This window comes from Xyrauchen texanus, chromosome 16, assembly GCF_025860055.1.
Source record: "Xyrauchen texanus isolate HMW12.3.18 chromosome 16, RBS_HiC_50CHRs, whole genome shotgun sequence".
Classification (NCBI taxonomy): domain Eukaryota; kingdom Metazoa; phylum Chordata; class Actinopteri; order Cypriniformes; family Catostomidae; genus Xyrauchen; species Xyrauchen texanus.
In genome coordinates this window covers 15,721,928-15,734,265 of record NC_068291.1, presented here as the reverse complement: position 1 = coordinate 15,734,265, position 12,338 = coordinate 15,721,928, and the positions used below count along the sequence as shown (strand labels likewise).

The 12,338-nt window shown below is 35.7% G+C and overlaps 1 protein-coding gene across 3 annotated transcripts in view; it reads left to right on the top strand.

Moving 5' to 3' along the window:
* The window catches only part of slc25a21 (solute carrier family 25 member 21), a 152,135-nt gene that overhangs the window by 115,474 nt on the left and 24,323 nt on the right, over window positions 1-12,338 (top strand). For all 3 annotated transcript variants that reach the window (XM_052146139.1, XM_052146138.1, XM_052146140.1), the window contains one exon: window positions 2,458-2,541. In XM_052146139.1, coding sequence (XP_052002099.1) covers window positions 2,458-2,541 — 84 coding nt within the window. The remainder of the gene's footprint in view (window positions 1-2,457; window positions 2,542-12,338) is intronic.

Genomic DNA, 12,338 nt, shown 5'->3' with positions numbered 1-12,338 from the left:
GGTTAGTGGTGGTTTTTGATGAACTCACAGATATCGTCACCTGTAAGTATATCTTTTCTTTCTAGGTTTAGTTTGAAAGGGATTCTTTAACAAAACCCTTGGGCTTTCCTCAGTTCCTCTGTCTGTTGACTTTACGACCGGGAGCTTGGCTTCAAGGCCAGCTGAATCAGCCCTCGTCTACTTTTCTCAGGTCTGTGACTCTTTCCATATCTGCCTAAAGGGACTCTCCTGATCTTTTGAATAAGGGAATCCTTATTAAGATAAAAAAAAGCACACCTTATCTACAGATCTTTTTGTTTCCATGGCCTCTGTGTTTTCTTCTCAGCTTTTTTCAGTGTGAGAGAGCAACATGTAGATGCTTTCTGAGAGTCCCTTGGCATCTTCTACTGCCAAGAGCTCTTCACGTCTTCCCCATTATCCTCTACTCCCTGGGTCGTGCCGTTGGGTCCAAGGCTTTTATGGCAGGGTAGGCAAGGGGCATGAGGAAATGAGGTGACCCCAAGGTCAGAAGTGGAGTCAGGCAACTGAGAGTGGACTATGGTCCTGCCACCTCTGGGTTAGTGCGGGTTGGGCCATCCCAAAGTACCACTGAACATGGACACTCGGGTGATTATCGGATAAGCCGCCTTGGTTCCTTTACCTTGCTCTCATGTGCCTTTAATTAAGGCCGATTTAAATTTGTTTACAACCACCACTGGTCTTAAATCTTTTAGTTCTGTACCCCCGTCCCTACATTCCCCCTTACTTGACTGCCTGCCGTTTCAGAGTACCTTTTTTCTTCTGTCTCTTTAATATGGTGTTGGACATTCGTTTATGATCCTATTTTTACTGGTTCTTAGGCACAAGTTACAAGCTATTTGGGAATCTACAAAATTGGATGCTGGGGACACCCCTCTAAGATGTTAATCTGTTGGCGATATGAAAGGCTGCTCACCTCAGTAAACCCCTCATCCGATGGAACCAGGGCACTTTTATGGCCCCATCAGGCACCCTCCTGGATGACTTACTGCTGACCTCATGACCTGGCAGTCAAAGCCATATGAGGAGAATCTTTCTCATTCTGTGTCTTCCTCTCAGAGCTTGCTTTTGGTTAATCTTTTTACACTGAGGCCAAAGGTTGCTTTATTTATCGTCTTCCAGTGCCCAAAAAGATACCCTTCCTGGACAACTGTAAAATTTCCTGGTATGTAGGACTATAAACAAATAATAATACATGTAGTGTCAAAGTTCCAAAGGTCCTTCAGTTGTTTTGTCCACTTCTTAGTGCTAACACATCAATGTTGCATTAACCATTGGGAGGGGTAAGCAGTAAAACCTTTTCCCCAAACTTGTACTCAGCACTGATACCACGTTAAACATTTACGCAGTGCAGAATTCCCTTTATTAGGAAGTTACTAGCATGCTGGTCACTACAAAAACATCTCTTGACCAGTTGCATCATATTAAACATTTACATGGAACTGCAGAACTGTTTTTTAGAGGTTACTAGGATGTAAGCGGCAGAGATAGCAGCTAGAAGTCCTGGTTATGGGAGATGCAGAGTTAATTGGGAAGGATGGGTTAAGTAAATGTTTGACTTCTCCGCTGTGCTAGAGGGACCGGGCAAGTCAGTGCGGCCTTGAGGTAAAGGCAGGAGAACAGAAAGGCTTTTGGCTTTTGATAGACGCTTGAGAAATGTGTCTACACTTTGTACAGATTAGCAAATGTCCCACATTTTTTCTTGGATGCAGATAATTGATACCATATGTTGGTCATGCTCTATGATCTCTCAAAATTATTTATGCTGAGAAATATAGATCAGTGTAGGGTCGATGTTGGCTGATTAAATTTCTTTTTTATTATTATTATTATTTTTGTGGAATGTGCAACTATATTTTGCATGTAATGAATTGGCTGTTTTTATAGAGTTAGAAGAACATGACTCATTAAATCAGTGGTAAAATTACTCAATGACAAGTTTTACATTAAAAGGCTTGTGATATCATTAAAGGTCATGTGCAATTCTATGTATTTCAAATGTTCCATTAATAAGAATATTTACATACTGTATGAGAATATACCTTCCGAAATATATCATGATAACCATGAAAGATATTACAGTTATTGTAATACAGTAAAACAATGGTAATTTGGTACTAAGCATTGTTGACATTAAAAAAGAAATTAAAATGACTGAAAGCTTCATTGATTTTAAGAGATCGCTATTCATTTAATTTTACAGTAATAAAAATAACATAATTAACTATAGTATTTTGGATGGATTCATTATAATATAAGCAATTATTAACCAATTGTTAACTATCCGATTCTGTATTAGCTTAGTGGTTGGAAAAGTTGGTTTAATAATTAAGAATTTTGTAAAATTGTGTTTTTTTGTGAATCAAGTCTTTTAACTATAATTGTGAAACATAACTAAAATTGTGAAAAATGACTAATTATCATTATTTCATTTTTTAGGTTTCAAATCCAGAGAGGGAGGGGTGATCCAACTAGTTATAAAGGCCTTGGAGACTGTTTCAGAACTATATTTCGCAATGAGGGGTAAGTAAAAAAAAAAAAATCAGTTTCCTATACTATTCAGAAAAAGCTAATTAAAAACATTAGAATTAAAACTTTAACAAAAAATGTGATTAAAAAATCAAAACTATTCTTTGAGTGCTCGTCTGCATATTTTTTTTTTATATGTTTTTTATATGATGAATGTCACTAGTTTTATTTCACCTTGTCTTTAACTTTTACTGCTATGGGTTTCTCTTTTCTCTCTGTTTCCATGGCATCTACTATTTTAGGTGTTGCATTTAGTGTAAAACAGGCACTGATTTCTGTTGTGTGCAGCGAATGCATTGTAACAACAACATGCATCTGGTGACAGGAAATGTTTAAAGCTTTAGGAAACTTTAGGAAATCACAAAATGTAATCCCACTTGCCATGTAATATGCAGTGGTCTGTATGTCCAGTGAAGTCATAGGTTTATTTTATGTATTTGGCAGTCACCGGCACAATGTGTGCCATGCTAGCTACCTCTGTTTGTAGGAAAAGCTGACATATGCCTCTGCGTGGTGGAGGCTAAGATTTATCTCTTTCTGTCTCTCCTTCTCTTTTTTTCAATTCCCCACTGATCTGTCCTCTTTCCTTCTTATTTTGTCTCTTATTTCTTCCTCCTTTCCGACACATACATAGACAGGCAAATTGCAGTTTTGAAGTTTTACATTTTTGTTTTATTTTCTGGCATAAGTCCCTTTGCTGTCATGTATTCTTTGTATTTTTTTGCTTTTGTTTTAAAGCAGCATTAAAAAAGTAAATTAAAAAGTTAAATAAATAAATGTTGCCTTGAGTTTTAAAAAGGCACAAAATGAAATACATTTAAGTTAAATTAAATAATAATAATAAAAAAGTTACATTAAAAATAGTAAAATAAATGTTTGTTATTATCATTGTCTTTCTTTATCATTCTGCCACTGATTTGGTCTCTTATATTCTTTCTCGCTTTTTTACATCCTCTCCTCCCTCCGACACACAAAGACATGCAAACAACTCAGCAACATGTTTCAGATCCTAGACAGTGTGCAGATTTAGAGGTCTGTTTATTGCAAGATGACAGCTTTACGGTGGATCTAAAGCGGGTCCGTTGCAAGGTGTGAGAAAATATGTGCTCGTGAGGCCCGGGTGACACTGACCCTGCGGCTCTCGCTCATGTGTGACAGTCCACCACTGTGAGATCCTTCACCAGCTTTACAAACGTACTTTTCGTCTCTGCTGAGCTGTCATCAGCTGCATCCTGCAGCCCTTCCCTGCAGATTACAGCTCTTCTTTTCTGCAAACCAATTATCACCCTCGCTCTGATTGTGATGTGACTGGAATCACCACACAGTAGCCAGTAGCAGTAGTATGATCAGCCCCAGGCGGAACCACTTAGTTTTAATTTACACAAATGGTGGTAGGAGTCACTGTTGTGAAATTATTATTGAAAATAAACACTTTTGCTCTTGGTCCTTTTTTGGTACGGTCCTCCTCCTGTGTGTTAGAAACCCGAGCTCCTCGACTTCCACACACCAATTAGTTCAGAGCAAGAGATCCATCTGTGAATTGGCTCTGAGTCGTTTGAAATGATGTTATGAAAATTCTCTTGTGTTATGATGTAGCATGTGTGAATCATCATAGAGGGAAGCACTAACTGTTTTAGATCCCTTATATAAATGGGTTGATTGTTCTTAATTATTTCACAGTATGTGTATTGTTTAGCAATTTATAGGACCATTTTTTCTGGCGTTTTGAGCTGCAGGTAAGTGGCGTAGGCACCAATCATGATCCACTGAGCGCTTAAATGAACAGTTTATTTTGGTCTTATTTTGTAAGTGAGTTTGTGTATGTTTGTTTCGGGTGGGGGGTTTTTAATCGCAGAAAAAAAGGTTAAAGGTTTAGTTTATCCAAAACTTTTAATGAATCAATTAAATGAACAGATGTGCAATAAAAGTGAATGGTGACTAAAAGAATCAATCTCTAAAATTCTCCCTAACATCTATTGTATTCCACTGAAAAAAGAAAATATACCGGTTTGGAATAACATGTGTGTAAATGACAGAATTATAAAATGTTGGTGAACCTATCCCTTTAAGTAAAACTCCTAATTGACCAGATGTGATGTCATTTTACAATGGTTGCCTGTCTGCTGTCTGTCAGAGCTCAGTTTGCAAACAAGACTTGATTCAGTCCCGTATAAAAAAAAAAATCGAAATATTACAATTGAAAAGGATTCTTATATGTTCTTCATGAAATGTGTAAATCAAAAACACAAACACAAATGTCATAGTAAATTCGTCTTTTTGACATACATGTTTTGCCAACCGTTATCCAAACAACGATGTTCTGTGAATGCTGTTTTCTATAAACATACAAGGAAGTCTAATGTTTTTAACGATACATGCATTTACATACAGGCCTGTTTTTACCTTATACAAGTTTCATATCATGAAATGCCACTTTCATTGAATTAAACCTACAGTAGTTATGAGATTAATAACAGAACATAAACAAATCTACTGTAGACGGAGAAGGCAGATCTGTGTGACTTATGCAGAAGAGCAACATAAATGAGATTTACATATCTGTGATGTTTAAAGTGTTGAACAGACCTATTGAACCAAAATTATACCTCAAGTTATTTTCTATTAATATCCTGGCTCTCCCACACTGAAAGAAATATATATTGTGAAGTAAATTTATCAGAAAAGAATTTAGTAAATTCTACATTCAAGCGTAAAAATGAATGCTCGAGCTTCTAAGTAAATTCTATTTATAATGTTTTTTTATTTTTACATTTGTCATCATGTATTAATCCTAAAGTAAAAAATCTTGTCATATTTATTGGCTAATTTAAGTAAATTTCACTGGTAAATAAAATAAGTAAAATGTACTTAACTTTTCTAAGCTGGTGTTTCCAGCATGCACTGGGCTTGAATAATGAATGAGCTTGCATGGTTTCACTGTTTGCCCGTTTAACTTACAGCATTTATATTGTTAATTTTTTTGTTGCGTTTGGTAAATTCTTGTTTTGTGTAGTCTTAATTTAATTTTCATCTCAAAATCTGATTTTGTCACCGTCATGATGTTTTGTGCACCAATTGTTGAGGTCTGCGTGTGCGGTTCTGTTTGTTATCTCTAGCATGCATTAAGTTTCCCTTAATGCATGATTTATGATTAAACATATGTTTGAAAGGAAAATTTAAAACGTGATGTGTTCTAATGAGTCATTAATCTTACAGTTCAAACAAAATCGATGTTTAAACACTGACCCTTAACACTTACTTAGTTTAATAATTTTAAACCATGATTTTAACTATACATAAGTAATATTTACATTACATTCATAATGTTAGCCAGAGGGGAACTGGCCCCCACAGTGAGTCTGGTTTCTCCCAAGGTTATTTTTCTCCAGTAATCAACATCTTATGGAGTTTTGTGTTCCTTGCCACAGTCGCCTACAGCTTGCTAACTGGGGTTATTAATACAATTATTATTTAATTACTTATTTTTAAACATGATAAACAGTCATATTTTATCTAATTACACAATGATGATTCATCGACTTTATAGACATTACAGTTTTATCGTCTGTTAATGCTAATCTTCTGTAAAGCTGCTTTGAAACAATGTGTGTTGTGAAAGGAGCTATACAAATAAAATTCACTTGACTTGTTGTTTTTTTTATTTATTTTTTTTATTTACTGAGTTCATTGAAGTACTATGTAGATCATATTTGTAAGTAGGGCGGCACAATTTGTCCAATTGCGTCCAATTGCGATTATTTGGAAAAAATATTGCGATTTGTACAGGGAATATAATGCGAATAAAATGTTTTTCGTGTTTTTCACATGTTCAACTGCCAAAAGGCTACTGGTTTTTCATACTTGAGACTTCTTAAAAAGAATCAAATTGAGACCTTTTTTTTAATTCACCCAAAAATAAATAAATATCTAATAAACCGTGAAACAAATTAAAAACACTGTCTTCTTCATGTTCAGTCAGTCAGTCGGTCAGACATTTATTTAAATAGCACATTTAAAAACAACAACTGTTGGCCAAAGTGCTGTACAATTAATCTAGTTAAAAAGTAAGGTGTGCATTATGAGAATACCAGAACAAAACATTTACAAAAATAGATAAATACAATACACAAAACAGTAAAAGTAATAATGTTACACTTGACAAGTGTGTTTTAAGAAGTGGTTTAAAATCATCACGAGCTGGAGCAGACTTAATATGTAAAGGCAACTTATTCAAAAGCCTTGGTGCTGCAACTGAAAAGACTCAGTAACCCATCAATTTTTATCTTGATCTGGGAACAGTTAACTGTAAACTATTTAATTACAGTAAAGGTCTAGAGGAATGATGAAGAGAAATTAACTCTTAATTAACCAGACCATTCAAGCCCTTGTAAACAAACATTACAACTTTGAACTGGATTCTGTATTTGACAGGAAGCCAGTGGAAAGAAGCCAGCACTGGAGAGATACTATCTCTTTTTCTGGCACCAGTAAGAAGCCTAACATCAGCGTTTGAACCAGCTGAAGGCGTGGCAGAGAGGATTGAGAAACACCCAAGTAAAGTCCATTAGATTAATCTCAAAGAAAGTCTCAAAGAAATTAAAGCATGTATCAATGTCTCCAAATCTTCACCTATTAAGAAATCTTTTTAATTTAGCGATAGTCCTAAGTTGATAAAAGCTACCTTTGAAAACAGAGTTTGTCTAGCAAATTTTAGAGCTGAATCTCAGGAGTGTAAGTTTGAAGATAAAGGTCCTAAATTACTGGTTACCATTGTAATGGAATTAGGAGGGCCAAAAACTAGTACCTCTGACTTAGATTTGTTTAACTGGAGAAAATTGGGGTGCCATCCAGCTTTTAATGTCCTCAAGTCAATCAAACAAAGATTGTAAGGCAGAGACATCATTTGATTCTATCGGAAGATACAGCATGATATGCATATACAATGATATGAGATCTTTGTTAGTGACAAATAGCACCTAAAGGAAATATATATATAGACAATAGAGCAGGGCCTAAAATGGATCCTTGGGGTACTCTGCAGGTAATAGATGCAGAAGATGAAGGAAAGTTTCCAATCTCAACTGAAAAAGTCATATCTTTGTGGTAAGAGGGAAACCAATTAAGAGCACTACGCTGACTTGCAACCCAATGCTGTAAACGCTTCAGAAGGATGATGTGCTCAATTGTGTCAAATACTGCATTGAGATCTAGCAAAACTAGAATGGCGCATAGTCCACAGTCATTTTCAACAGATATTCAAATTGTACCCATCCACCTTGTACTTGTGTTTTGTCAATTTTGTGGTAGGGCCACAGCCCACTTATCATCATCATTTGTTTTTGAAAAACAGTCAACTTAAGTATTGGGGATGCTCCAATTTGGATTTTAACATACGATACCGATCTCCAATTTTCTTTTCTTCTAATCATCCGATGCTGATCATTTAACTTTTTATCAGCATCTCTGTCAAAACTGGTTATTCATTATGTAAGCTTTCTGCTCAATGTCATTAATCTAGTTTCCATCCACTTTTCATGCTATTTTGTTATTGACAAAGTGAAAAGGCATAAAAAAATCTTCATGTTTCCATTGAAATGTTCTTTTATCAATAAAAATGGTGTGCATGATGACACCATGCTTAAAAAAACACATCGTCGCATAAGTTTTGGTTTATTGCAAAATAGATTTTGCACCTATCTCAGGATGCCACCGGTTCTGACCCAATAGTGAAATGTTGTGGCCCTGTTCAAGCTGGCAACCTGCACCAAGTAGTGGGGGAAACTTTAGTATAAGGACCATCCATCGATGTGTATATGCTGTGTGCACAGCTATTAAAGAAAAATGAATGCGGTGTAATATCAGGGTTTATATGATACATTCCTGATATTCAAAAGGCTATTTTAAACAATCATCTAATCTAAAGCATCGCCATCACAACTGCATTATGTCCCGCATATTTGTCCAGCAACTTTTAATGACCAAATTAACTTGATTGTCATCTAAAATTTATTTTAGCATCATAATGAAATGTACATTTTCTGAAGAAGCTCAGCAAATGCGATCCAAAGAAAAGAGGATTACATTTAATATATTTCAATGTTTTCAGATGTTCAAAAGCTAATTTTCTGAAAGTGAACAGCGCATTGGACAAATAGTTCTTATAGTTTATAGTTTTGAAAAAAGTGTAGAACATTCTGAGAATGTCATTCAGACGACTTTTTTCATCTACAGAACAGGGTAAGGCTAATTTAAGTTAAAGAAAAGCCAATTACATAGGCCTAACAAAATAATTTTTTTTAGTTTGTAATTCATTATTTTGTTTAATGCTTTATTCATTTGGTAGGCTAATTTATTTAAATTCAGGAAATTTTGCCAGCATTTTTTCAAAAGTAAGTTAAACAATATTTTTATAGAATCAGGCAATATGTTAGTGTTCCAAAAAAAGAACACTGATGCTTTTCTCCAAGTATTGGTTATTTATTTTTAATTTAAAACATCTTTGTGCACAGAAATTATATGTTTTTTTTATTATGGGCTAATTCCATGTCTGCTGTCTTTTTTTGAATGGTGTGAAAAAGCTACTTTAATAAATAAACGGATGGCTACCACGATTAAATGAATCGCAAAGAAATGTTTTAATTAATTTTTTCTCCTTGCACTTGTCGATGACAGGTGCATGATACGAGATATTTGTGTTGACACTCCTGGAAGTGTGATGACGCAGATGTTTTTGTAGCATCGGATCTGTGCAGGTATGCCGTTAAGACCAATCCATAACAGTGTGAGTAATGCTTCACATACAGTAAATTGTCTTTCAAAGTATGTATACCTTGTTGTCATAATTAACACAGGCTAACGATTGTGGTAAATTCTGTCATGCGATACAACATTTTTGCGTTAATGCCAATTTTCTTGACAAAAAGTTTCTAAACCAGTTTTTCGTGACATTTGAAGTATTGACTCGATGCGCTAGAGTTCAACGGAAATACATTATGTCGACACTTTAGCGATAACTTGCATTTCCATCAGCTATATCAGTAAATAGTTTGTCGCAAAAAAATCCTTGGATGGAAATGTAGTTCTTGTTAACTGAATTTCACTGTTGGTAATACCATAGATGCTGCCTAGTTTTTGCTGTCAAAAATACTGTTGGTTGGGTAAATAATTAAATAAACACAAAATATAAAAATTTACTCTTTATTCTAGGCCTTAAAAACAAGTAGGCTTATGCAAACTATTCTGTACTGGATATAAGATAGTCCTAAAGAACGAGGCGTAATGTAAAACTTAATTTGAACTAATAACCCATTGGTGTAACTAAACTTAAAGTGAAAGTTTTGGTTAGTTTGTCACCATTTCATTGAATTATTTGTATTCACTCTGAAAACACTGTAATAATGCTCTAACCTAACTGGACAGAGCAGCACAAATAAGCTTTGAAGTGAGCAGAATATTTATTTAACTAAATCGCAACCCTTAGCGATTTAATAATCGCACGAGGACATATTGCAATTTCTATTTTATTTCATTAATTGTGCAGCCCTATTTGTAAGTAAATGTTACTGAATTTACAAAGATGTTTAAGTTAAATTTACTCACACTTTAACCAATATGATATCAAAAAGTTAAGTAGATTTTACTTATTTTTATACCATTAACGTTTACTTAAAAATTATTTGTGCAAAAACTTGCTAAATAAAAAGGAAGTAAATCTAACCAGTCATTTGTTTCAGCGCACTTTACAGTCCATTTCCCAGACTTCCCAGTCTTCAGCTAATATATCTATTGCAAAGTGTTATGAGTGGATTGTCTATTTAAGTGTTTTATCTGTAAGGCTGAAATAATCCTCACCCATTTACTTTCAGTTCCTTAATTTCAACTTTAGTTGAAAACAAATAATTAAATAATGACTACGTATAAGTACATTTGTTTAAAATGTTCTCTTTCTTAAAATGTCAAACACAGATGCCATTTATGAATTGATAAAAATGATTTTGCATTTGCTGAACAATTTTTCAGCAATTATCACTAAAGCAAATCTCTCATTATGGCTGATTAATTGATGTCCTTCCACTCTGTCATGTTTGATTTGTAACAAAAGCACAAGAAACGGCTCTGCCTCTTTTCTTCTCACTTCTTGATTTACGAGCCTGGAGCCGTTGCGGCATCCCAAAACAATGTCAAGGTTAAAGCCTCACACAGCAAATGACAATATTTGCAAATCAAGCATTCAGGTTGTTGACGAGGGACAGGACAGGAAGTTCTCAAAGTCACCTGGGCCTCCGCTGCAAGCCGCATTTTCAGCAGTGTAAGATTACAACTGTACGCATATTCTTACAAGAGATAAACAGCAAAACATAAATATTCCCCATTCGTTTCTCCATCTGTCCATGATTCATTGAGGGTCGGTCCCATAACAGGGATCAAACATTTTTTCCCTATTATCCAATTTGGTTAATGTACCATTTCCTTCCTCTCCTTTTGTTATGTTGAAGGATGTGGCTGTGTGCTGAATGGGAGAAATGGGGTTTTATGTAAATCAAAGACAAATCACACCTTTACAAACACTGGCAGCTGGACCCACACATATCTAAATGTGTGAGCATTTGCTTATGAGGGCCAACTGCGTGCTTACATTTAGAGTCAAATTGGTATTCAGGCATAGTCAAACCAGGCATAGTCAAATGGGGTTTTGAGTGTATGTGTAACAAATTGGAGCTTTATCTCACCACCTGATGTTTCTTGGACTGACCACACCTGGGAAGCATGTGGCCAGCGTTTGCATGCTCCACAAGGGGGGCGAGGGGAGGGGGCTTCCGTTTTGGTCAGACACTCCCGCCATTCTGAGAAAAGCCAACGCCATCAGTCCCACTCTCGATACTCCCAGACACTTTCATTTGATGCAATGCTGCTCTGTTGCCATTTCACCAGTGCCTGACAAGTGAAGCTTGTGACATCTGACCCATCATGATGTTGCTGAAATAGAGATTATTTGTCATCCGATGAGATGTGTAGATGTAATTAGCCGTAATTAGAGGTTTCTGAGTGGCGGTCATGGCTTGGGCAAATTGGCCTTGCATTCACACTAATCGCCTCATCTCTGTTTGCAGAAACAATAATATTTACACCCCAACTAAATCAGCCGAGAACATCTTTGTTGACTACTGGGGCATGTTTTCACCATAAATTGAAAGGAGTTCACATGCGGCTGTCACGCCACTCTGTCCACCCTTTACACACATGTGTGTTCAGTATCAATACACGCTTGAAGGTATATTGAAAAGTCGCTCTCATTCTCTCCAAGGGTTTGATCGACCCTATTAGACACACCAATGGGATGTTACATGAAAAGCATTAGTTATCAGATACCTTGGGACTGAATTCATGAAATCCGCAGACAGGCAAAGTAAAAAAAGGTTACATTTTAGAGAAAGTTTCTGTTTGAGTTTGTTAATAAACATCTACACTCACTGAGCACTTTTATAAACACCTGTACACCTAATTATGATTTATCTAATCAACCAATCGTGTGGCAGCAGTGCGGTGCATAAAATTGTGCAGATATGGGTCAGGAGCTTCAGATAATGTTCACATCAACCATCAGAATGGGGAAAAAATGTGATCTACGTGATTTGGACCATGGCATGATTGTTGGTGAAAGACGGGCTGATTTGAGTATTTCTGTAACTGCTGATCTCCTGAGATTTTCACACACAACAGTCTCTAAAGTTACTCAAAATGGTGCCAAAAACCCCAAATATCCAGTGAGTGGCAGTTCTGTGGACAGAAAT